Here is a 26,405-nt window from a genome sequence, read left to right on the forward strand (position 1 = left end):
GCCTTCTATATGTACCACATATGATTTGTCCGTAAGATGTGCGTGTGGCTGTGCTTAAGACAGGTAATGAAAAGTAATTAAAATTATCGATAAGATCTAAAAACAAGACGATTGTAGATGTGCAAGGAACGTCGGCAGGTTTTCCAGAGAAACACAGCTGTCACTGAAAGTTGATGCGGAAGCAACAATTTGTGCTCCCAAATAGGCAGCGTTATACCTCCACGGTGAAATGTGCACCTGAAAGGAAAATTTCATTTTTTTTTCATTTACCATGGACTGTTTACTTATAGTACAAAAAAAAAAACAGGGGAGAAACCGCGCGTACTTGTGTATGGATAGTGTTAGGAACAATGGCAGCAAGTTCTTGCTCCAATTTTTCCGCTAAACCGGGCATTAACGATGCTCCGCCAGCAAGGTATATGTTTCTAAAGCAGAAAAAAATGAAAAAAAGATGAAATGAAAAATGAAAATGAAAAAAAACAGATATGACCAAGCAACAGGAATGAGAAAATCACCTGTAAAGTGTTCTCCTGCTGTCAATTGGACTTAGTTGTACAGCTTCATGAATGAGTTGATGTAATCCTTTCGTATCCAGACCCCATTTCTTCGGACGGAAAAGTCCCTCTGTGCACAAGAAACGTGAATTATCGATCTGAATGCAAATGAAATTATCGAACGTGACATTTTGCAGTGGTTCTCAATCATTACACATTTCAATATGAATCATTCATCTATTCTTCTCCTTCATTTGAACATTTGGAGGGAAAACAAAAGATGTTCCATCATCTTTGAAGAAGAAAACAAACGAAAATATAGATTCGTATTATTACGAAAAATTTTGTCGAGCCCAAAAAGTAATATGGGGCTTTAAAGCTGTCTGAGAAAAGAAAACCCCGTTTCTTTATTTTTTTTCTACGTATCCCCTAGGTGGGAACCGTAATTCCGACAATAACAACGAACACCGCTACTAATTTCTGCCTCAATTTTGAAAATTCATGGTTATGGTTCAAATGATTCAAAACCAAATGAGTCGCTGATTTCAAATATACATTCCTCCAGAATTTAGTTTCGACAAATCCATGGTTTAAAAATATGCGAAGTTTCTCCAACCTCCATTGAGTGGTACTTTCATACCTCCGCAATCCTGCCATTGGGATACACGAATGGCAGGATATATCCAAGGGAGGAAAGAAGTTTAGTTTAGGATTCGCACTAATTCCCCAAAATTGGACGGAATGATTAATATAAGAAAATAAGTTGATTGATAATTAATTTAAGATTAAAAAAACAAGCAAATAGTGAAATAATAAATTTAAAACGAACGAAATAGTAGTAATTTGATGTAAAAAATAAGTGTACAAGTAAAAAGTAAAATAATAGATTTGATACGAACGAAATAGTCGTAATTTGATATAAAAATAAGAAAATATAAATAGCATAATAAAAAATAGTGCTCTCGTTATTAAACAAAAATTATTAAATTATTAAATTATTTTGTCCAAGACACATTGTAGAAAAGCATACGCTGAATTTTGTTGGCATTCCTGGAATCGGATCAAACTTGTCCAGCGACACATTAACTTCTTTCGACGTTTTTTCTTCTTGAGCATAATCTTCGGGAACGTAGCTGGTCTGTAAAACAGGATTACCATCTGAGAGATAAGACAGTTCAGATGACCACACCAAACTAATGTAGCCTAGTTATCGTTAAGCTAACGCTATGAGTACTAGTGCTATGCGTACTTACTCTGCCATCATGAAGAGAAGCCTGTAATGAAGAAAAACACTTCTTATCTGGGCTACAACGAAAAATGGGAAAATCAAATGGGTGTTAGATTGGTCCGGATGTCTTACACGAAATTTTAAACAATTGTAACTTTATTTTTCATAAATATCAATCAATCAAAATAATGACCATCATGATCCACTATGTATGTCTAACGCTTCTTTAGGCTATCAATCCCAGAAGCCCAAAACTCTGGCGGCTGCGGGTCAAAAAAGCCCAAAATCTCACTTTCCAGCTAATCATCGAATTTTTTCTCTCGTAGATGCAGCTTCAGTGTCCGAAACAAATAGTAGTCAGACGGGGTCAAGTCACAAAAATAAGCAGGGTGCAATGAAGCTTCCCAACCAAGTTCAGGAATTTTCTGGCAAGTAAGCTTTGCCACGCGAGGTCGGGCATTGTCATGAAGCTTACTCGTCAGGAAATCACCGAACTTGGTTGGAAAGTTCTACCATAGCCTGCTTATTATCTTCACTTGGCTCCGTCCGATTACCATTTGTTTCGGGCTTTGAAGCCGCACCTAAGAGAGGAAAAAATCCATGATCAGAAGGAACTGGAAAATGAGATTTCGCGCTTCTTCGACTCGCTGCCGCCAGAGTTCTGAACTTCTGAATTTGATAGTCTAGGTAAGCCTTGTATATACATACAGGATCATAGTAGTCTTTTTTGATACATATGAAAAATAAAGTTATAATTCTTTGAAAGTGGCGAAATTTGGTGCAAGACTTTCCGATTACCAACCCAATACAAAAAAAAGGTTAGCGCACACTATCTATGCGTTAGGCTTTCTAAGAAACATAAATCTCACCTAATAAAGCGTTTATTAATATTTTGTAATGGTAGATCGTACTTACCTGCTCCAGAACATAGCGAAGAATTAATTTCTCAATGGGGCTTTGGAATGAGTACAATCCTTTGTTGTTCGAGCACAGCGTGGTTCTCAAAGCTTCTCGAACTTGCGTTGCTCCGTACGGTATCGAACAGATAGCGGATTCAACCACATATCCTTAAAAATATACACCATTGGTGGGTTTCCAAACTTCCAGATTTTCGATTTCCATAGAGCACGGATTCTGAAGTAAGATCCAAACCGTCGATGACAGGAACGATGTTAAGTCGGTCTCCGATATCCACAACTACACCGGTGGTCACGTCATAAGCATAGAGTATCAATGACGGTTGGCGAGTGATGGCGGCTCCCTAAAATTAACAGAATGGATGACGAACTCCATTTGTTCCCTGAAGTTCTTTAAGAACCACAGCAAAGTTAGTCCATCGAAATCCACTGATTTACCTGGAATCCGATATCTTTCAGGACAAGAGTCAGCAGTTGTCCGATAAGAGCGATGGGGATGTTTTGAGGAATGGATAAGAGGATCTGTAGAGAGAAAAAAATCAGGGCTGAAAAATACGCAGACGTAGGATAAAGGATTCACAGATATCCTACCTTGTATTGAAGTGGATTCACATTGAGATCTCTCACTACTTTTTGTACGCACGCTTTCACAACATCGTAATCCATCGTGTACCTCTCCACTACGGGATCCAACGCTTGGATAGGTCGAACGAATTCACCATGATGACGAACCTGGATTGTTGTTGGCATATAGATTAAAGAAATCAGGGGTGGTGCAGGTTTCAGGTGGGTAATGCCTTTACGAGGTCGTGGATTATGAAGAGGAGTAGAGGAGGGTGATTCCGTCTATTTCTTCCTAATTGCCGTAAAAAATGGCTCAGAAGATGCGGCTTCGAGCGTTCCGGGGCGTTATTTTCCACAACGAGTTCGATTGGAGCGCGCCAGCCTTGTGTACGCGCCGCATCTTCCGGACCGTTCGTTTACGGCAATTAGGAAGAAATGGACGAAATCACCCTCCTCCTCAAAATCTACGACCCCGTATAGGCATAACCCACCTGAAACCCGTACCACGCCACGAATTCCAGGAATCTGGGGTGATGCCTTTAAAGCGAATAGAGAAAATTAACTCGGAACAGACCTCAGGTGCATACGCATCTTCACCAACAACGATTTTACCGTCATCAGTACGCACAGCAATGGAAGGGAAGAAAGACTGCGGAAGGCTAGGTTCAGTGGTTAGTAAACCGCCACGAATCGAACACGATCCCAATTCAAGCACCACAACTCTCTAAAAACCAGTTCTTTTTCCTTCGAATTACTAACGGAAATACTTGTAACTGGTTTGCGGAGGGGAGATAGTTGTAAGTGGGCTTTGTCGAGAAAAAAAAACTCAAGCGTCACCGGACGCAATGCAGAACAAAAGTTGCTATTAAAGTAATGCTGTCAAGTAAATCAGTTCATTATTGCTAACAGACATAATTGAACATAGGATTTACATAAATCTAGGAACAAAATTTTTCTTCAGTATACTTTGCGGACACATTAATGTGTATTTTAGATCATAATTCTTAGGAACTTTTCGAAGAACACAACCAATGCGAGGTATTGTCATCTAGAATTTGTTAATTCATTTTGTGTTTTTATGTTTGCAAAATTATTAGAGAATTTCTTCTTTTAAATTTTTTCTTGAATTTTTAATTTAAAAAAAAGAGCCAAAGAATAGTTAAACGCAAAAAAACCCAAATGTTGTTTTTATAGAAAAAAAGAACACCAAAATATAGGTTCTCTACCGCTAGTAACTCAGTAAATCAAGAAAAACTGGGCAACAATTGAATAAACTGATAAGGATCTGAAAATAAAGTTCTAAAAAAAGTCTCCAAAGTTCCACGATATGCACATTGCAGCGATAACAGAATTTGTCGATTATATGAATGTTTATCGTTTGAAGTTGCGTTGCCTCCGATAAAATTAAAAACCAGTAGATTATTTACAGTGACTTCAATATGATTACCTCTGTGAGATGCTGGAAAGTCTTGGGAATCGGTTTTACATAGGCATCGATTTGTGAAGAAGCTGCATGTGAAAGAAGTGAATGTCGCCATTTATCAAACACATTCGATTGGACGCTAAAAAAAAATACTTTTGAACTCGATTGGATTCATAGGGAGATTCGTAGAGCGAAAGAACTAAAAGAACAACTGAAAAACATCTGGATCTCCGACTTAAAACCAGCTCTCAAACCAAGGGGTTTCGCTGAATTATTAATTATTTCTACTACCGGCTACCCAGCTCCAGTCATTAAATGGGCTAAGGGTGGGAGGCCACTTGGTGTACTATGAGGAAAGTTTTTACACACGAATGAAATTGTGTAACCCCTAATAAAACAACTCTTCATGACAGGTAAAATCCATTCATACGTGAAGATAAAAAAAATCGATTAGAAAGAGGTGGATTTCCCGTGGTGAATGAATGGTGAACTTAAGCCTCTGATTCTTTTACTTTTAATAGAAGTTTCTCGTTTTCACCATCTTTTGTAAAAACTACGCCCTGAAACCTCCCTATGTTTCCCATATTTTGGGAAGGACCGAACATCGAGGATTCCCCCAGGCGCTGATATTAAGCCCGTTCGCAGACATCACAATCGCTGGTTTTCAAGCGATCGGCGGTTGTTTTTGACAACGAAACGCACATCCAAAAGAAGCAGACATCAGCACGCAAACTATGTTAGACATGTTCCGTAAACACCCCCGAATGCGACAAGCTAACAAATAGCCGCCATCACAAGAAAAAACAGACAAAACTAATGTTTGTTATTTGCATCCGTTGCGCATCCAACTTAGTTGAAAAAAAAAACATGGAGAAAAATAGAGCAACAAAGCAATTGATGCAAACAACACAAATGACGTGCGGGCGTCGTGGACAAATTTGGAGGGAACGTCGTTTCGAAATGAAAAACAACAACAACAACATACAGAAAAATATGTTTTGATGTCTCGAGGTTGAAGCGAAGTGCTCCTCGCTCAATGAGGATAAACTTAAAATTTATAAGCTTGAATTTAAACAAAAGGCTCAACAAAGGGGATATGATTACCGTAATGTCATTCGTATATGGTCTCGTCCACCATGAATTGTAAGCGTTCGTTCCTCTCTATTCGCATCCACATCAACACCGGAGAGAACGATTTCCTCAGCAGGCGCCTCATCAGCACAATGTGACTAGAATGGTAAACATTAGAAGCGTCCCATCGGCGTCAAAGGTGAAGTTTACGAGTTTTTTTTTCCTGTTTTTTTAAAAGTAACTTCTAAAACGTAGAAAAAAAAGAACAACATCGAAATGGTACGAAACACAGAATCTGAATCACAGACATAAGGATATTATTAAATTTTTTTTCCGAAATTTGTTTTTTTTTGGAAGTTGGAGTGGTTCAGAGCTGATTTAGTGGAGCAAAATTAATATAAAACGAGATAAAATAATTTTGCTCTACTAAATCATCTGTGAACCGCTTAAACTTCAAGAAAAATAAAAAGAAAAAAACTCCAGCCGAATTAAATTTTTTAGGCACTGATGCACTGATGGCTCATAAAACTGAGAACGTTGTAGTTTTTCTGAATTGCTTCTTCTTCCTTGTTTTTTCCCTGCTACTTAGATTTTTAAAATGAATTTACAACAATTGAGACCGTCAAATTTTCTTTAGCAGTCTGGCATGCATGGCAGAGGCACTAGAAAACAAGAACTAGTGATATTTTGAGCATTTATCGATGCAAAAAAAGCTTAAGTTACGGGAGACGTAGGTTGTAAAGAACACGAGGAAACCGACAAATGACACTCTCGCCTACCACAAAAATTTGTAGTCTTCCCTCCTTAGTACGCATGTATAATTGTTTCCAATGTCTTTCCAGTTCAGCCACTGTGGATGTTTCATCCGATGGAACCTCGACATGACCTTCCATACTGATGAATCGATTTCGTTTTGTTTCCACTCTTGGTTCATACGAAACCTGAACATGTAAGCCATCAACTAAGGCATGCATAAATATAAGCAGCAAAGGTAAACAAATAAACACACATAACAAATACACACAATAAATACATCAACACTCCCGCTCATCATAGGAATACCTACATTTTCCATTTCCATCACATTTTTTTTTAAAAAGTGGAATTAAATCTCATTCTTAGCGACTTTGTTCGAACTTTTCTTTGTAGATTTCCACATATTTGGGGGTCTTGAAAATTTTATATGTTTTATGATATATTATTTTTATAATTTGTTTCGTGGAATTCATAACTTAATGCTTTCAACTCCCACAGAAATAGTCATTACAGTTAATAACAAACAAAAAAATATGCCCCAATACTACGCTTAAGTGAGACGAAACTTTGCAACTGCATAGATCAGATAAAAATATTACTATATTTCTCTAAATTGCATCATGCAATTTCATGCATTAAGATATATCCACCGATAAGGATGTTGACACTCACTTCGTATAACGTCCTCACAAGCGCTCGAGGGTTCCAATCTCTCAGAACAGCATTTTCCTCGCCAAAAACCTTTTCCGGATGCGGAAGGTTCCCATTACGAACATAGGTTTCAATATCAGGCATTTTTAGTTTTTGTCTGGAGATGTCCACGTATTCGTATGTCTTTACAGGCCAAGAACGCCGACCAGAACCGTTCCTTTGGAGAATCACTGGCTCCTGAATGAAATTCATGATTGAAAGGATTCAAAGGATTCAAAGGATTGTAAGTCAGAGAAGTGAAAAAAGTTTGCTACTCTGCGGCGTTAGCTGTTGCAAGTAAATACGATAGTAGTTGAAAACATCCAGAGATACATACTTCCTCCGCTTGCTCCGCCTCCACCGGAGGTTCTGCTGCTGATTGGGGCAAATCTCGTAGTGGTGGAATACGAGGCGTAGCCGGTAAAGGTTTTGAGGAAATGTGATCCACAACTTCAGAACGATGGACGATTGTAACGTTCTCTTGATTCCTATAAAAAATCGACTCAAAAAATGGAAGTGAGGAGAAAAATGTAACTTTTCTATCAAGTGTCGATTGTACACATGGTAAAAACAAAGGAAGGATCACGTATCAGTCACTCAGAACAAGAAAATGTTACAATGTGGCGAAACGATTCACTCATCTTTAGTATTCGTTGGATTCAATGAGGAATTGTCTACCACATAAATGTTTTTCGTGAGGAACTCTGAATCTCTAATGATCAAAATTCTAGCACGTTCGAATACATTTGGATATCTGGGAACTCGAACGTAAACATCAGCGAAGCTTCGAAAATAACGCTCCCAAAACTGAACAACGAACCACGCAACTTTCTCTACATAGTGTACTTATTTTCATGTTGCAAAATAGATAAATGATATGAAAAAGTAAATGATAAAATAGTAAATAAATTTAAAAAAAAAACGTAAAATAGATAAATAAAATAAAAAACTAAATAGATAAAATTAAAAAGAAGCATAAAAACGAAGAAACCAATTGGTATCATCATTTTATTCGAAAGAACTACAGTGTAACTAAGATGAAAAAGGCATTGGATTGAAAAAGGTCTTGAATAAAATTTTCTTTCATGACTTTTTAGAAGCCCAAATAGAGCAGAGCATTAAAATATGGTAGAAACTCTACAGAGCCTTAACTTAAGGTTATATAAGTGTTAAATTAATTTAATTAAGGGTTTAATTACAGTACCATCGTTGAAAGGCGTTGTACTTAGGTATGAGGAGATAGCAAGGAGTAAAAATGTCAATATTGAAAAAGTTAGTTATGCTAAAACCATGTACAGATGAAATTTTTCGATATAGGAGCAATAGGAAGAAAAAGTATTCTATTCATGATTTCCAAAAAGATCCGAGATCCAGAGTTCAGATAAGATCGTAGAAATGCCAGGAATGCTGCTAGCATGCTTAGACCGTGAAATAAAAGGGGACTCTCTTCGTGGTGCCCACTTCTTTCAAGTTTAAAAAAATAAATATTTCTCATTAGATACTGAGGTCGGTCCTAGCAATTCTCATAATTCAGAACAGTTTAGAATCTAATAATTTAGAACAATAGGATTTCAAAATGCTACCAGCACCGTTAGCGGTTCTGCTGCCGCTTTCAACTACGGCAAAAACGGGCGTGGAAGTAAACAATGCGCACTATGGAAGGTCGTCTCAGAATTAATTCATTTTTAAATTAATCAAATTCTACGTCACTCGGTGTAATGGTCAGATTGTTCCGTTCCACCTTTTCTCTCACCATGTAGCAATTCGAAACGTCAACCGTTCGAGAGGAAAACTAATCTAATCAAATTCATGTTGAAGAAGTAGCAATGACAGTAAGCGAAAGTCCAGAACAAAAAACAAAAGAAATGAATAAACAAAGAAATCCGAGCAAAAAACAAAAACCAAAGGAAAACACTGAACTGATGAGACAGGACATTCAATTTAGATTCAGATCGACATCAAAATCATATACGGCACAAAACCGGAGAAGAATTCTGCTTATCTAATGTCGTAGCTGGCAGCAGTTGTTAAGAAAAAAGTGTGTGTTTATGGAAAAAAAGAAGAAATTCAGCAGCTGCACCATCTAATACAGTATGCATTCAGTAGACCTGCATGAAATGCGAACTATGTGCAACGTGAAGTCCGGATTTGCAAATATGTAAATGAATAGTAGCATACGAATCAACGGTCGTGATGTAAAATGCGAAGATAAAATCATAAAAAGATATTTTTTGGAAAATCGTACCTAAAACAACGAAACTGCGAATTTTTGTCGTGATGTAAAAAGCCACAAAATCATAAAAAGATATTTTGTGGAAAATCGTACTTTAAAACTGTGAAACTGCGAATTTTTCTATGCGATCCAGATCTAAAACAAATAAATAAAATAACACAAAGAAATAAAACAAAGAGAAATTGTAATGTAATATATAATAATAAATATAAATATATAACATAACATGTCATAATACTTAACATAAAACGTAACATAATACATAATATAATAACATAATATTATATAACAAATACGAGTAAATAAATAATATAAAAATATATAAAATTTCACGAGGGGAAACAAGTACTATACAAAGTAATATAATAAATACAAATAAATAAATAAAATAAAAATATATAAAATTTCACGAAGGGAAACAAATATTATGCAAAATTATTTCGTGCAGCGATAGCGGTGCGATTCAAAATAAAGCCTAGACTCTGCGCCTAATCCTAGGCCTAGCGGCCATGTCGCTCGAAATTACATGTTTTCAACGTGGTTCGTGGGCCAAAATTGATGTCCGCAATTCCTTATCACAAAAAAAATGCTTAGACCTTAGCTTCACCACAATAAGGACGATTGATGTGATTTAAAGTAAAAGCTAAGCCTAAGCGTAAGCTTTTCTTATTACTGATATTGGAGCTGATACCACGGAGTTCCAAAGAAGGCTGCACCCAGAATAAAAACCAGGTGTAGATCAGTTCGATCATAATCCATGACGTAAAGGCTATCACTACTTCCTGCGCTTCCCCAAGAGTATACGTGAGCTTTGTTTCGTATTTATTTATTTATTTAATATTTTGTTACTTCGATGATTTTTGGCTCGTTTCACTGCAACGCATTGCGTATAAAGCACTGCGTGACAATCGCTCGCAAGAGCACGGAACACTAAAACCTATTCCCTTCACTCATTCATCACATTTTTTCCCTGTAAATCTTCCGCTAAGCGTTCAATTCTCAGTATGTGTACGTTGTCTTACAGAACAAAGAATTTTACGCAACGCTAAACAATCCAACAATTTTCAATCGTCCAACAATTCCTCCTACTTGACTTCTCAAGTCCATCTGAGCGGCAAAGAACGGCTATTACAAGGCGACAAAGAGCGAAGGCAGAATAAAGCAAAATGAGGAACAAAAAGAGGAAAAACTGGTGCCTAACGAGAAAGGACACCTATCTCAATTTCAATCCAGCGTAGTTCTCGCATGCCCCAAATGAAATGTCCTAAGATGCGGACGCGCCTGATCAATAATGTTTATTGGAAAAAAATAAGAAAAGAAAAAAATTATTGTCGAAAACGGGAAATTGCAACAATCTAAAGTGCCTGGATACGCTGCCGTTAAACGTTTTTTCTAGAATTAAAATTTAAGTCAATTTTCCTCGTTTCTCTTTTTTCAATTTTCTACAATTTAAATTTAAATCAACTTTAAGTACAACACAATGATATTTCAAAGTAGGTGCTTTAATCACACTTAATATTGCGCTTAAGAGCAAGTAACTTGTCCAAATAAACATCCGAATATTTTGTCTTAAAATTCAAAATGATCGAAAAGATCCGTGTTCGACTTTGTCCAAAAAAAACTGATCATTCGAGAAAAGTTTTCTAGACCAACATAGCGGTGAGCACTCGAATGTGCTTGAAAATCAAAAACGCGCAAAGTTGGCATAGTTTCATTGGACCATTGAAGTTTCGCATTTTAGCAGCAATGAAATGAGGAAAAAGCTTTTAAAGTTCAAGCTCTGACTTTTTGAATGTGAAAGCAGATCAAAAACGGAGCTTGAGTCATCTTCGGTGGCGAAACCGCATTACATATTGGTGCATAATTTTATGGTACCAAATAAACTATATTAGTGATTTCTAGTAAGCATTCTTCGACCATCAATTCTACCACACTCACTTCTCACTTAACTCTACTTTCCTGTTTGAAAATATTGGAGTATTTAAAGTGTAAGGGACGTTAAAGATGTCATGGCCGAAATATTCCTTAGATTTTTGCTGGCCAAAAAACGCCAAAGTAACTCGCAGAAAAATGTTCCAGTGCAAATTCAGGTAAAAATCGGTTATATGAGACAAAATTTGAAGACTTGAAAATTGGAAATTTGAATGAAATCGAAATTCGATTATAACAGGTTGAATTTCTAGCAAATAGGAAAATCTGAAAATGAGCCGAAACAAAAAACCTATACAGAAAATATATTTCTTCAATGGCATCAGATGACATGGTTATCTATTCTCTAGAAATGGAATATAAGAGAAACGAACCGTTCGCTACAATTCAGCAGAAAATTGTTTATGATTATATTGAAGAAAAGTCAAAAATATAGAAGTTTCAAAATTCCTAACGCCTTTGGAGAATTTTACATGATTCAAATCAAACAGAATTAAGGCAAATAATTAAACAGAATTAACGCAAGTAACGCTAAAAAATAATGGTGCAAAAAAGGTGAAGAACGACAAGGTGTCGACAAAGCTATGATTCACCAAGTTCAAGGAATACATCAAATCTTTTTGGAGTGTAGAACGAATTCAAAAATAATTCAACGATTTTGAAACTCGAGTCAGCCCCGTCACTTCTCCCCGGCACAGTTTTACGCGTCAGCCGCAGCACGACATCGGTTGAATTCGACGCATCTCATTAAACGAGGTATTAACATGAAACCAACGAGAACTCAAATCAATATCGTAAATTTCACCCGAGCAGCAGTAGCGTGAATCTGGTAGTGCAAATGGAAACGATACGAACTTGTGGCCGTCTACTGTTACAAAAAAAATCTTTTTTTCTTTTTTCAAATTTTTTTTTCTCTTGATAAATTCAGCACATATGGTTCTTGTGCTTGTACAAAACTCCCACCTTTTCATACAGGTATTTGTTCAAAGGACAGTACTAGCTTAATTTCCTGGACATAGTAAAGAATGGTTGCCGCGACTATTAAGGAAAATCCAGCCAAACAACTGAATTACAACAACTAACAACCTTTTCTGGAATAATAAATCAACATCGTTGAATAATCAGAAATGGCCAGGCTCGTAGAAGAACACAACGGTAGTTTTTTTATGTAAAGTGAAAGGAAACTGGTGATGTTTTCATTCGCATGCGGGATACATTGCATAGATACGGAGGACGAACGCACAAATCGCAACCTAAATCTCAGATCGAGACCAGAGGACGCATGACGGGTGTTTGTGCGAATAAAAGAACCATTCACTCGAAAACTAGTCGAACAAACGAGCAACGATCGAGCCGACCTTGGGACGTCGCCAATGCAGGACACATTCAAACTCATTTTCAAACACGAAACACGAATCGAAATAATCAGCGGGTGTGATATTATCATGAGTGCTGCAATGTCGCAGTAATCGTGGAGGCCAAAGATGAAATTTGTGGAAACGCGTAGCGGGGAAAATCGGAAACATATATCGAATGCCTCTCAACGTAATAACTACACTGGAAAAAATTATTTTGGGCTGATCCTTAGTGAGAAAAGTTCTTTTCTGTCATTAAAAATATCAACTTTCTATTAAAACTCTGACACTCTCTCAAAAGTTAAGCAACTACTTTGGGATCGTGATTTCACAGTCACATCTTCCTCACTAAAGTTTTATCACCGAAACTTCCTCTTGAATTTTCGAAAAGTCGAACACTACAAGAATACCAGCTTCTCGGGCGAATTTGGGATTTTCGAGCATCAGGGTTCTCCGCTTACTAAATTATCCAAGCTGAACTTTCGAATATTCGAATTTTAGGGACTCTCGAATCGCTAGATTTCAAATAATTTAACTACGTTGTGACGTTCTATTAGGAATGATTCGTTACGTTACTACTTCACTCAATAGCATGGCGATAGCGACAAGCCATTTTCTCAGAGAATCTAATTCAAGCCTACAAATACTCTACCTTTTTTCGCTATGAATAGCACGGCCGTTAAGCCAGCGAATTCAATTACATGTGGAGATAATTGTGAAAGAGAGCTGCATGAAAGCGATATGAGAATAATATGACAAAAAAAACCTAGGCAAATAACTATTTATAGCCACAGATTCTATAAGCAAGCAAGACCCTCCTAAGGTTAAGAGAGTCCAGCCCATGGGGATGCAGTTCAACTGATAGGGATCCCCTCGACAACCATCCAGAGGGACGGTGGGCCGTTCGCCAACAGTCCGAAAGTCCAGGGGTCCAAGCACGTTCTCCAATTATCGCATGTATATTTATAGTTTAAAATGTACACGGAAAACAAAAGAAAACAAGGAACCATCATTCTTTCAACGGTAATAAAATATCCTGTCACAGATTCGGTAGGTCAAAAATAATTGGTGGAAAGGATGGATGGATCAGTTTCAAGTTTTGTTCGTTTTTTTTGCTGAGACTACATATAATGCTGATAAGGTCAAAAAAATGAAGGAAAGAGGAAGAAACTAGGCAAATCAACAAAAAATTCGAAATACTAGTGAAAAAAAAAACAGAAAAAAAATGACATCATCGAAAAGGTGACCGCTCTTTGTTACCATTTTTGTAAACCGGGAAGGAAATTGTCTACGGACATTTCAGCTATGCATAACTAATGGGATCGCTTGAATTTGTCGAGGTACAGCATCCGAAAGGGCCTCAGAAGTGCGTGGAGTTTCAACGCGAACCTTACCGTCCTCAATGAAACCCCTGTACAAAATAATCGCAAAGTGAAAGATTCGGAGACCGAGGGCGTTCTACTCCTCATTACATGCACTACTAAAGGGATGCGCTGTGGATAATGTTCTCTCAGAAACCGAGGTTTCGTTGTGGTATGCCAAATAACCCGAACCGGTTGAAACTAAAGCGTTTTGAGGTTAATGCGGCGTCCTCTTAGTGCATGAAGCAAAAACTCGCGCAACATCGCTTTACTTAACGCGCAGAATTGTGATGGTCACACTGCCGTCACGGTTTCATAGTCACTAAAACATGACTTTTGAAATGACCTCATATAATGTACATGTACGTTAGTCGTTAGGGAAGCGTTAATCCACTTAGTGTCGTTGTTAGGTCAATTCCAAAATCGTAACATCTCTCTACGGCACTTTGAACTTAAAATTGAAGAATATAGATGATAAGAAGGAATAGGAATAATAGGGAAATAGTAATAAAGAATTAAGAGGATTTTCTTCGATATTCTGCTACAATCGCGTCTGGACCAGAAATTAAAAAGAAGCCACCATGCTTCTAGCTATGAAACGAAAAAAAAAAACTGTTTACGGGGCTGCGTATGCAAGTCTGATGGCAGTCTGGTCGCAATGGCTACGCTTACACTAAATGCAATGCAATCAGGCATTTAAGTATACGCTCTGCGCTCGTACGTGCTATATAATTTGCAAAGATGAATGGAAGATGTGTTATCCAGATATTGCGAAGAGGTGCTGTCGTCCAGCACACTGTCAAATCCTAATCCAAATAGGTAAGATACCCAGAGGATTGCGGACCTGAGGTGCTCAGGTCACTCAGTGTCGATGGGCAGTTCAAGCAAGACACCGTCTCGCAAGCTATGTAGAACAGTGACGAATGGAACGACTCCATGCGAGTTCTTCCTGTAGATCGAGAAGATTGAGCAGAGCCATGTTCAAGGACGACACTTATTGGAAAGGAAATGGAGGAATGAACTACAAAGCTGACAAAGAATTCCGAGAAAAAAATAAGCAAAATTTATAAGAACCGTGAGCGCGGTGATTCAAATATTGATTTGATTCAAAAAAAAAAATTCTGTCTTTCTATTCACCGTTTCACAACCGAGTAATTCTCGATCTAGTCAATTGGTTTGACGTTTTAGAGTACATTTCTAATGTATATTCCCCTATTACTGATTCAGTATAAAGTGTTTGTAGTTATTTATTTGAAAACACTGTACAATAAAAAAAAACAAGAAGGAACAGAGTTCACTAGAATTTCGCTTAGCTTTTATACACCAAGGTCGATATCGACCTAAAGTCGAAGGACAATGCAGTATTTGTTTTGAACATGCTAATATTATGCTATTGAGAGCTTTTTCCACAAATACGTCACTACTTAACACGGTACTGATAAATGATAAGAATGAAATAGGAGGTACGAGAGGTAGGAACTGATTTTTGGCGAAGTTATGTGTAGATTTATCTCAGATCAGCACGTATCAGGAAAGAGAGCACTTCATCTCAGCCCATGAACCTGCGCCTCCCTACCAGAGGTGCGATAGGGAGGAGACGGACCCTCCTCAGGTGAAGAGGGTCTAGCTCATGGGGCGCAGCTCAAGTGATGAGGATCCCATTGCCAACCATACAAAAGTAAAGAGGGTCCCTTCGCCAATCGTCAAGAAACGGATGGGTCCCTTCACCAACCGTCCAACAGTGAAGGGGGCCATAGCACCGGCTCCGACTAACGCATTTATTTTCCCTACTGCTAGTGATTCGAATTTCTCAAAATTCCGACAGAGTTCATGACTGTAACTAAGTGTGGGGCTAATTAAACAAATCGTTGAACTCTGCACCACGAAAGAAGAATAGAAGGTCGATCAAATAATGGATAGAACCTGGAAAGCGAAGTCAAATTGAGATATTTCAGGTGACTACGTAAAGATCGACTGCGCCGTGAGTAACCGCGTCCCGCTCTAAGTACACTGCAGACAAACTGTTGTAACAATTTCAGGGTAGCGAAGAAGTGACAAAAATGACGGTCATCACGGAAGATTTGTTTTTCTGGGAATAGCTGTTTGCAGACGTGAATAAAGAACAAAGCAATAAACCCATATAAGATTCTAGTAGATAAAAAAAAGAAAAAATCGATTTATCATCAAAGCAGTTGTGCAGGAGCATAGAAATTGCATGCACGAGGGAATCTAGGAGGGTTATGCAAAATATCAAGGAAATTTAGGGTTTTTTTTAAATGAGAATAGGGAAAAAAGACCACGCTTAACGAAAGGAGCAGCTAAAAAAGCAATCTAACTTCTTAAAAATTCATGTAGCGCCTTTGTTTTACTGTTCGTCGCGTAGTTTTCGGCTGAAAAGCCATTTTCGATGCAAAAACAAGTGAATGTGCATTAAATCAAGCGGATAACAATGAAGTAACTGATGAACAGCTGAGCGTTGGTTATTTATGTTTTCTTGTTGTTCCAGCGAGGTTTCGTGAAACTTTGCTGGTGGCCTGACTCGTCTTCCTTTATCGAAGGCCACCAAATCTCGGTGGCACAACACAAAAACATAAATCCAATCAACAACGTTGAGGTTTCCAGGAGAGACTACTTGAAGATTATCAGCTGAGTGATGGTTGCAGGGACAGATAAGTGATATTTTTGAGCTTGTTGAATAGGTAACGTTAGGCCTCCTATATGTTAACATTTTCCATGTCAAATCCGGTCCGGTTAGAAAAACCACAAGGAGTCAGCCAACATTTGTCTGCTATTCCGTGCAGATTCTCAGAATGAGCTCAGCAGCTCGATCGTCAAAATGTTTGCAAACTCCTTGGATTTTTCTGACAGCTCGCACTTACTACTCATCGTCCCTATCATCCATCATATCTACGGCGTGGCGCGAAAAAGCTATAAAAACAACCTTGCGTAAAACAGGGGCGCTTCCACAAGACCGCTCTTCTCACTATCACAATCAATTCAGCGCTAGGCTTAAATGCATCACTCCACGAATCTGAGGTGGTGCAGATTTCAGGTGGAGTATTCTTATAAGGGATAGTAGATTATGGAGAGGAGGGTGATTCCGTCCATTTCTTCCTAATTGCAGTAAAAAACGGCTCGGAAGATGGGGCGCCGCACAAGGCTGGCGCGCTCCAGTCGTACTCGCTGTAGAAAATAGCGCGCCAGAACGCCCGAAGCCGTATCTTCCGGAGCGTTTTTTACGGCAATTAGGAAGAAATGTACGGAATCACCCTCCTCTCCATAATCTACTATCCATTATAAGAATATTAGAAGAAATTATATCCACCTGAAATCTGCACCACTTCAGATTCGTGGAGTGATGTCTTTAAGGATAAAGTGTCTCGTGTTAATCAATCGGCTTGGGATGCGCTAACGCGTTCCATTTCAACTCTGAGGTCTACAAACTAGCGTAAATAATAGGTTACAGAGCCTCGCCGATATATCAAGTCAGTGTTTTTATCCTCTCAGACAAATCTGGTACCAATTTATCGATACCAGATGGATTAAAGGCTTAGTAAAAGGAATTCAATGATAGGTACGGTTATTGTCGATCCCACAGGGATGAAAATACTTCGCTGCAGTCGTACGAGTTTCGTGAATGATCGCATAACCATACCTACTAGATCAAAAGAAGAAAAGGATTCATCAGATACGAACAGTGAGTATTTTGAACTTCTGTCCCGTTATTGAGAACATGAAATATGATTTATGCAGACCAAATCAATCTACCCAACTTTTTTCTATGACTCCATTCCTATAACCACAAACAAATGAAGGATAAACTGGGAGAAAAGGTACTTGAGGAGGTGAAAGGGGAGAACGGGGGTTTCACTCAACGCTGCTCCTATCGAACTGTACTTTAGAGCGCAGCAATCATTCCTTGAGTACAAAAACCGTTCTTAACCGACAAAAAGTTTTTCAATTGGAGAAGGCAGAGTTCTTCAGTCGGAAGTTCATCACTGGAAGTGAATAGCTGAGTAAGTTGGGGCCGTAAAACGTAATTAGAGATAACTCATTAGTCTAAACCCATTAGTTTTAGAGGATCTATGACAGGCTCTATGTAGGCTAAAGCTGCTATGAGAAAAAGAAGAAGAAGATAGAACTGGAACGAATAACGTTTTAATTTCACGAAATTCTCCAAACAACTTTGCTGGAAGGGAACAGCTAAGTCTTATCATATAGTACTTTCAATGAAAAAAAAAGAACCGGAAATGAAATCAGAGATGGCTTCTCCGCAATCCCCATCTTACAATTAAAAACGATTCTTGCGAAGTGTCCGAAGTGCAGTACGATTAGAGCAGTCCAGTTCGATTAGAGCAGTTTCGAGTGGCCTCCTGCCAATTACCTCCTCGTCATTAACTGTAGGAAAGAGTACCGTATATATAGTTAAAAAAACTGATTGAGATGAATGTATTCCTTAAGTATTGATTACTCTTCTTTTCCACTATTCGTGTCATTAACATACTAGCTTTTATATTCTCATTCAGAAGCTCTTCAAAAGAAGAGACGAGATGAAATGTTACTAGTATACCGCTCATATTCTAAGATCTTCTACTTTTTTAGACTCTACCGCTGTTCTTCGTTCTCTCTACTCTGTTTATTTCTCTCATATTTTTCAGTACCCTCCGAAGAAATACGACAAGGCCGTAAACATTTTCAACTGAACAACAAGCCACGTCTTCCAGTTGTTTATTGCGGTTGAGTCAACGAGCTATGAATATGTTCTTGAATGAGTAGGAGATACCCTGAAGGGCCAAAAAATACATGACAGATTTGCACAATCAAAAACTTCCTTGAGGAAACGAGTACACTCATGGAATTATCGAAAAAAAAATTTCGGGACACAATGAAAAAGGTGGCGCTGATCTAATTCTTCCGTTTTCATCGAAATAAAGTTCATATTGGTTCTGCGTTACTCGGTACTGAATTACATTTTTAAAAAATTGATAAATTTAAATCATATTGGTTCTGCGTCACTGAATACTGAGTTTGAATTGAATGCAATTACTGAATCATAGCCGTGCACCTGTATTGTTACATGGCCAACAACGATGCCCGAACTCAGGAAGCACTTGCTCGGATTATGATGATGACGCTTGCACATTTTTTTTTTTAATTCAGGAAAGAGAACAGCTCGATCACCAATGGATGATAATCAATTGTCAAAAGTAGGACAAATGGTAAGTAATAAAAATAAGATGGGTTTTTGAATCAGACGCCGAATCCAAGATACTTCTAGATAGTATTTTGAGCCATTTTTTTTTTCGAACCTACGTTCTTGAATATATTCTCAGTCTCTGTGATCCTCAAAATCTCATCTAGGAAGGAAGATCACATTATTCTATACTTAGTGACACTTCTGGATATGGTTTGATCCGACTAAGGTATAGTAATAAGTATTAAAATGACCTGAAGCTCGGTGCATTTGCGTAGGCGGTTAACACCACTCATCGTTGGACTTCGCAATGGTCCCACCTCGATCTCATCCGCTCGCATCACCGCAACTGGACCGAGGTTCGGGTCGTTTTGACGTAACTGTGTCTCCATTAAGAGAGCAATTAGTTAAGGTAGAGTTCGGCCAAAAATTCGTGGACTCCGCACTTCGTCCCGCTATCACATGATTGATCAGGGAGGACACATCTCTTAGCCCACTTAGCAATGATATACAGTGATAATAGCGTGCAGTCTTAGAAGAATACGAACGCACTATCAGTCAAAATACAGTAAGAAACCGTCTAACTTTGCACGCAACTGTAAACGTCTCACTTCGCCCAGAAATCAAAACTAGCTGACCGGACCTGAACATTACCATCATCGTGGTAATGGTGGCATTTAAATTATTCCAATTTAATATAAGTGGTGAAAATGGGGGAAAAACGTAGTTGGGGGGGAGGCACCCAGTGACGTCCTTATTTCTGGACGCTTTAGTTATTAGTTATATAGTTATCCACTTCTAGAAATAACGACACCACCGTGTGTCCCCACCCTTCCACATTCCTCAACTACATTTTATCCGAAAATTGCACATGCAGAGCACCGGAATCACCTTTTACATGATGTAAGTGTCACACAAACGTCACCTGTTACGAAGAAAACCAATTCACTAAACCAACAAAACGAGAAAATCGAGGTATTGAGGAAAATAAATTTGCAGTTTGCTGCAGTTTGAGGACCAACGAGAAGCTGTCTTAATAGTTCTGATACAACTGTAGCAGCTGTCACGGTTCGCGGCATCTTAAAGTGTTCCAAAACAAAGTACAATGAGTTATTTACAACGATGAGCAACTAAAGAGCCGGTACTAAAAGGGATCCAAAATGTTTTATTCGGAAGAAAAAAAAAACGTGCGAAATAAAAATTGTCAAATGTTCTGCACATTTTGTTCTAGCGGTACTGTAACTGACTAGTATCGATAACGCGATAGAAGGTTATACAAATATGACGCACTTGAAGTGTTTGCAAATACAAAAGCAAGTTACAGCTAGCTATGTTATCTATACGTTGACAGCACTCCGTGCGAGACCGACATTTGCAGCAACTCGACTTACACGATCCAAACAGTTTATCTAAACGACGAATGTTTTTTGTAAAACCATTGAACAGCAACAGTTGTGAGAATTCACTATGGTTTTTTTCTAACTAAGGTAATTTAGATCGAGAAGAGACGAATAACCAGGATCATTCCAGTAAAACTGTTGCTCTTCACAAAATGGTTGCAGTCCGGTTGTTGCTAAGCGCTCTAATACGTTTACGCATACGCTTACGTAATAAGCAATGGCGAATTTATTGTGCTTTTATTTCATTTTCAATCATATGCACATGAAATATCGATTTGGAAACGGAGAACGATTGCCCTTTTTGTACGAAAAAAAACCCACGAAATCCTATCCACAGGCATAGTTTCCTGTGCCTTTTAAACAACGAATCGGACAGGGAGCAAAAGGGCATGTAAAATTACACCTAGTCATTTGGATTTTTAGTTTTTCCTTTGCATATGACCTACCAACAATAGAAAACCGCTTACATTATGCGCCGGCAGCGAATTCTGTCGTATACAGCACATGTGACATGAAATTTCAAGCGGTTTTCTATTGCTAATGGTTCTTACTTTGACTTATAATGATAGATTCGGGGATTCAAAAAAAAAAAAAGCTTGGTAATAAGTATATTTATGTAGAAAACGTACTCCGAAAAAGAATGAAAAAAGAACGGGAGAAAAAGAGGCAGATAGACATTAGGAGGACATCGTGGACAATTTCTATTTCATCGAAATGACCTTCGGAGAATTTTTAGCTTCTAGATCTCCAGATTTTTATGCTACTGGTATAAATAAGCTGAATCTCGTTGGCAAAAGTGTGCTGATTCTAATGGTTCTTACTTTCACTAATAATGTTTAGTTTAAGCTGAGATGTGCCTGTTTGAATTTGTCGTATCAAAACGGACATTACTTTCCGAACACCCTAATATTATTCTCGAACGATGACGGGGAGATAGTTGATGGATTGCTGGATAACGAGACCATCGCTGGCATAGATAAGTCGAAACGACTAATAGGAAAAAAAAGAAAACATACAGTTAAAGAGCAAAAAAAGGAGGAAACGAATACGATGAAGAAACTATATAAACCATAAAAAGCTTAAACTTGATGAGAAAGATTAAATGTGAGACAGTAGACGTCAGTAGGGGGAACTTTCGCAGCATTTCTCTGCGAAAGAAGAAGGATCCTTTAAAAAAAAGGACTGGAGAAATGAAACGACACAAACCCATTCGAAGATCGGCCAAAATGACGACTCTTTCCGTAGATTTCACATCTCATTCGCGCCGACTCGTATTGTCGACGTCAAGGAGATGTAAAAAGAACGCGTATGTATGTATGTGTGTCCTAGCACGATCCCGTTAGTTGTTCGCTGTTGAGAATGATATTCTGCTGGATTGATGCAGTTAAGAGGATTAAAGTGCATCTCAGTCCACTAGAATTCGACTCTTTTTCGATTACGTGACGCTAGTACGCAAAATAATATTTGCAGACAATTACTGTAAAAGTAAAAGTAATAACTGGTTACAATAACTTATTTGAGTGACGTTCTGTAATGATTGAAATCAACATAATAAACTACGGGTCTAGGTAACAAGAATAAATAAAAGAAATAGGAAAGACACAAAGATATTTGCGCGTTAGGAACTATTTTTGTGCTCTATTGACGTTTTTTCTCAGTCGTTGAAGTACAAGCCAAAGAGAGCACGATTGAGTCCCCCCCCCCCCCTCCCCCCCTCCCCCTCCCCCTCCTTTCCCGCCCTCATTAACTACCTTATTAGCACTGAATGTACTCTTTACCAGTAGTAAAAGTATAAAATTACGATGATACATCGGAGAACCTCTCACTCGACGGAACGACGCCATTCGGAGACGAGAAAAACTGACACGAAAAATGCCGAGTGAGAAGGAGTATGAATTTTTCTGTCGACTTTTTCGTCAACGTTTGAGGAAACCGAAGCCGAACGCAGAAAGTAAAGTGAGCCGGACAAAAAAAAACTACTCAGAAAGAGCTTCTCTAGTTTTAGGAATAGAATACGCTGTTTTCGTTTAATCACCACGGCAACATTGCGAGATTCCGGGGATAATAACGGATACAATTATGTAATGGACGGAGAGATGTGATGAGAAAATTGCTTCTGAAGGAAACCATTATATATAGATGTCAAGGAAATCAAGGAAATGTCACATATTGTGACAGATGGAAACAAAAGAAGAGCTTAATCTGACTCGGGGGGACTCGGAGGGCGCAAGCGTGACGAGTTCTTTGATCAATGTCTCGCCATTAGTCCTCACAATGCTTTCACGACTCTCTATTCCGATTCTCATATATAAACGACGACGAAACATGACCACGAAAATCCATTTCCTCAAGCAACCGATGATTATTACAAACATTAAAAATATCAGCACGTATTCTGATCGGATTCGGATTCTCGATAGGGAAAAAATCGGATCGATTCGGATTCGAAAAATCGATCGCTACGTCGATACACGTATGAAATCGTTGACGAATTTGACGAGCGAAGAAAAGTAGAATGGCTGGGAATTCAAAGAAAAAAAAAAGAAAAAAGAAAACTAGTTCGTACGATGCCAGTAAAAGTAAATGCTCGATTCCGGAGGGGAAAAATCGATAGCTCCGCGTCGATACACGACTGAAATCATCAGCGAATTTGACGAGCGAAGAAAAGTAGAATGGCTGGAGATTCAAAGAAAAAGAAAAAGAAAACTAGTTCGTGCAATAACCACAACAATGTGTGAGGATTAGTAGCGACGGGACCGATCAATGCCAGTTCGAGTTCGGCACTGAGGGGAACTCCACACACACACATGAGAGACATTCGGTAAACATGAAACACATAACCACACGTCTGGCGCGGCCACATCGAAAAGAATACGAGAACAAAGAAATAAAACGCTTTTATTCGAATGAAATCTTCGAAATGTCACTTTTTAACGTTCACTTCGTTGCGTTTCTCATCCTAGAAAACGTCCCAGGAAATCTCCGTGTCTTTGATTGATGTCAAAAGATTTCCCCCGGACTAAACGTTCTCTAGAATATCAATCCCTTTCAGGTGGTTGCTTGGAAGAGTTGGCTGGACAGCGAAATACTCACCGAGAAGAAAATCCAGAAAATCACTTGACAAAGAAATGGAAAAAGCGAAAAAAAACAAGAAAGAATCCAGAAGTAAGCACAGTGGCACAGCGAAAACTCAGATTGGTCAGTTTTAGTGGACGAGATAACTCGTCCGTCCAAGGAAAGGAAGGAAACGTAATAAAAAGTTGATATAAAAAAGAGTAAAATGTGAAAATGCATAAAATGAATTCATCAGTCGATATAAACAACTATTGATTGATCACTCTGAGTGCTCCTCTCATAGATCTAATTCATGGAAATACACGAGTATTTCGCGTTTTCGCTACAAAATAATACAATATTATAATAATACAAAATAATATCAATAAATATAAATAACACAATATATAATAAGTCACTGTAGATGATATAACCGCAAACTACGTCTCGAACTTCAAATTTCTCGAATTTTCGAATCCTAGCCACCGAATACAGGGCACGAAAGTCGGAAATTCCTCCAAAAAGGCTTCCTTTTTCGAAAAAAAAGAACCCTTATCAAAGGTGAGGACACGAAAGAGAAGAACGGCATTGGCATTGGAATGCGATAGCGAAAGTACTGTAAACAATCCGGAATCACAAATAATACTATCGATTTGGTGAATCTTGTAGATTCTAGGCAAACATCTTAAGTACGTACGTAGTATATTTGCCAAAGCGAAGGTGCCTACTCACTTCCAGAATTTGTCCCGGAATTTACGAACACACAATACAGTATCTGAGGAGGATAAAGAAGCCGAAAAAGCCCAAAAGCAAAAACAGAAACCAGCAGGACTAATAAAGGTTCCATCTAAAGACCTTGTAAGTACATTAATAGGAAAAATACCCAGAACTATGCCGATATTCCGGAGACACGAGAATATTTGATCTGAAAAGGTAATTTTCTGTGCCTGAGGCATTTCGGATGAAAATATTATCGTCTCTCGAAACGAAATGCATGGAGAAGGCAGTTGCATCAAACAAATTGAAGTTCGAAAGATTTTTGTACGAAATAGAGTGTACCGAAAAGCAACATCTAGGTAAGAAACGTAAACAAAATTTAAAAAAAGTGAAATAACGAAATAAGAGGTTTCCGCGTTCCGTTTGTCGAAAGGTCAAGTTCAAAAGCGAATAATAACGGCTACCTGGGACCCCGAGATGAGAAAAAAAAAGAAAAACTAGACTATAACGAGGTAAAAAGGTTTTGTGCTATTGTAGTGGAGTGTAAAGTTAAAAAGGGAATAATTACGGCTAACTGGGACCCAGAAAGGAAAGAAGAAATGAGAGAAATCTAGATTATAACAAAGTAGAAGGGTTCTACGTTAGTGTAGCGAAAGATTAAGTTAAAAAGTGAGCTAAATGGGACCCAGAAAGAAAAAAAAAAGGACAAAACGTCCATATTAAAACGAAGTAATAGAGTTCTTCGTTAGCATATCGATAAATGAAGTTAAAAAGCAAATAATAATGGTTAGTAATGGGACCCAAGAAGAAAAGGAAAAAAAAAGGAAGAAAAATCTAGATTTCAACGGAGTAGTAGTGGTTGTACCAGAGTAACGGAAGGTCAGGCTAAAAAAGCGAGTAGTAGAAAGCTAATAATAAAGCTAACTGGGACCCCGAGACAAAAAAATGAAGAAAAATCTAGAGTAGAAAGAAGAGAAAGGGTTCTGCTTTAGTATAGCGAAAGGTAAAGTTAAAAAGCGAGTAATAACGGCTAACTGGGACCCAAAAAGGAAAGAAAAAAGGAAGAAAAATCTAGACTTCATTGGTGTAGAAAGGTTTTGTAATAGTGAAGTGAAAGGTTAAGTTAAAAAGCGAATCGGGGCTAGGAACTGTGTGGAATGCTGTGGACACGGAGATGAGTCAGTCATAGAGACACACGGGAGGCAGGCTGCCAGAAATGTAGCCAGCCCGGACGACGATATACAGTCGTCGGTAGCCGACGGTTGTGGGGTGGTGGTGGAGAACTCGTCCGGTTCGTGTGATCATTACGAGGCGAGGTAAAGCGGAGGATCGGCGAATAAAAGGAGACCTAGGACTACTCTACTGGATCAAGCGATCGATTCGGAAGCGAGCGATGCGAAACTGAATTCACCCTTACGCGCTGCTGCTCTGCTTGACGACGACGACATATACCGGGGTGGTGGCAGCCAGCGGGTAATGAGTGTACATATGTGTGTGTGTGTGTGTGTATGCGTGGGCGTTTGCAAATAAGCGAGAGAGCAGCGGAAAGCAATGGAAGAAGAAATGTATGTGAGTGTGTGAGTGTGTGTGTGTTTGGATCAATAGCAATGGCTGGCGACCGACTGACGTAGGCCGCTTCGTTGATATTGCATTAACACGCATCCCTTATTGCAACATTATTGCCCTGGCGCCGCTGACAGCGTCGTCCGCGTAGAACGACAGGTGACCGACCCCGTAGGGATCGGGTCGGTGGCGGTGGCGGATCGATCGGATCGGGATCAGGTGTGCGGCGAACGGAGCTCGGATCGACGACGACCCGGTGGCGGTGGCCACAATGTCGCCACAATGTCGTGCCGCAACCAGATCCACAATCCACGGCTACTGCTCCCGAAGCGATCCCTGTTCAGAAGTATTTACGAGGGGTTCCCTTTGTTTATACAGTGCTATCGATCCCTGGAACCTTGACATTCTCCTACACTCTTTTTTTAAATTTTTTTCTTTTGGGGAAAATGTAGTTGG

General features: G+C 38.7%; 1 protein-coding gene across 5 annotated transcripts in view; it reads right to left on the reverse strand.

Annotated features, from left to right (window-relative positions):
- Positions 1–96: 96 nt before the first annotated feature.
- RB195_000387 (uncharacterized protein) overlaps positions 97–26,405 on the reverse strand; it is a gene marked incomplete at both ends in the record, with an annotated part of 54,535 nt that continues 28,226 nt past the window's right edge. The window contains 16 exons of one of the 5 annotated variants that reach the window (XM_064196698.1): positions 97–157; positions 218–237; positions 326–425; positions 516–652; positions 1,525–1,632; positions 2,638–2,789; positions 2,875–2,983; positions 3,078–3,161; positions 3,231–3,371; positions 3,778–3,927; positions 4,651–4,765; positions 5,731–5,855; positions 6,477–6,638; positions 7,126–7,341; positions 7,481–7,631; positions 14,850–14,959. In XM_064196698.1, the coding sequence (XP_064052579.1) occupies positions 97–157; positions 218–237; positions 326–425; positions 516–652; positions 1,525–1,632; positions 2,638–2,789; positions 2,875–2,983; positions 3,078–3,161; positions 3,231–3,371; positions 3,778–3,927; positions 4,651–4,765; positions 5,731–5,855; positions 6,477–6,638; positions 7,126–7,341; positions 7,481–7,631; positions 14,850–14,959 (1,941 nt within the window). Of the gene's footprint in view, positions 238–325; positions 426–515; positions 653–1,524; positions 1,633–2,637; positions 2,790–2,874; positions 2,984–3,077; positions 3,162–3,230; positions 3,372–3,777; positions 3,928–4,650; positions 4,766–5,730; positions 5,856–6,476; positions 6,639–7,125; positions 7,342–7,480; positions 7,632–14,849; positions 14,960–20,620; positions 20,625–26,405 lie in introns of those variants that run through there. The other 4 variants (XM_064196697.1, XM_064196699.1, XM_064196696.1 and 1 more) reach the window with 4 other exon arrangements.

The sequence above is a fragment of the Necator americanus genome, chromosome IV (genome assembly GCF_031761385.1).
Source record: "Necator americanus strain Aroian chromosome IV, whole genome shotgun sequence".
Taxonomy (NCBI): Eukaryota; Metazoa; Nematoda; class Chromadorea; order Rhabditida; family Ancylostomatidae; genus Necator; species Necator americanus.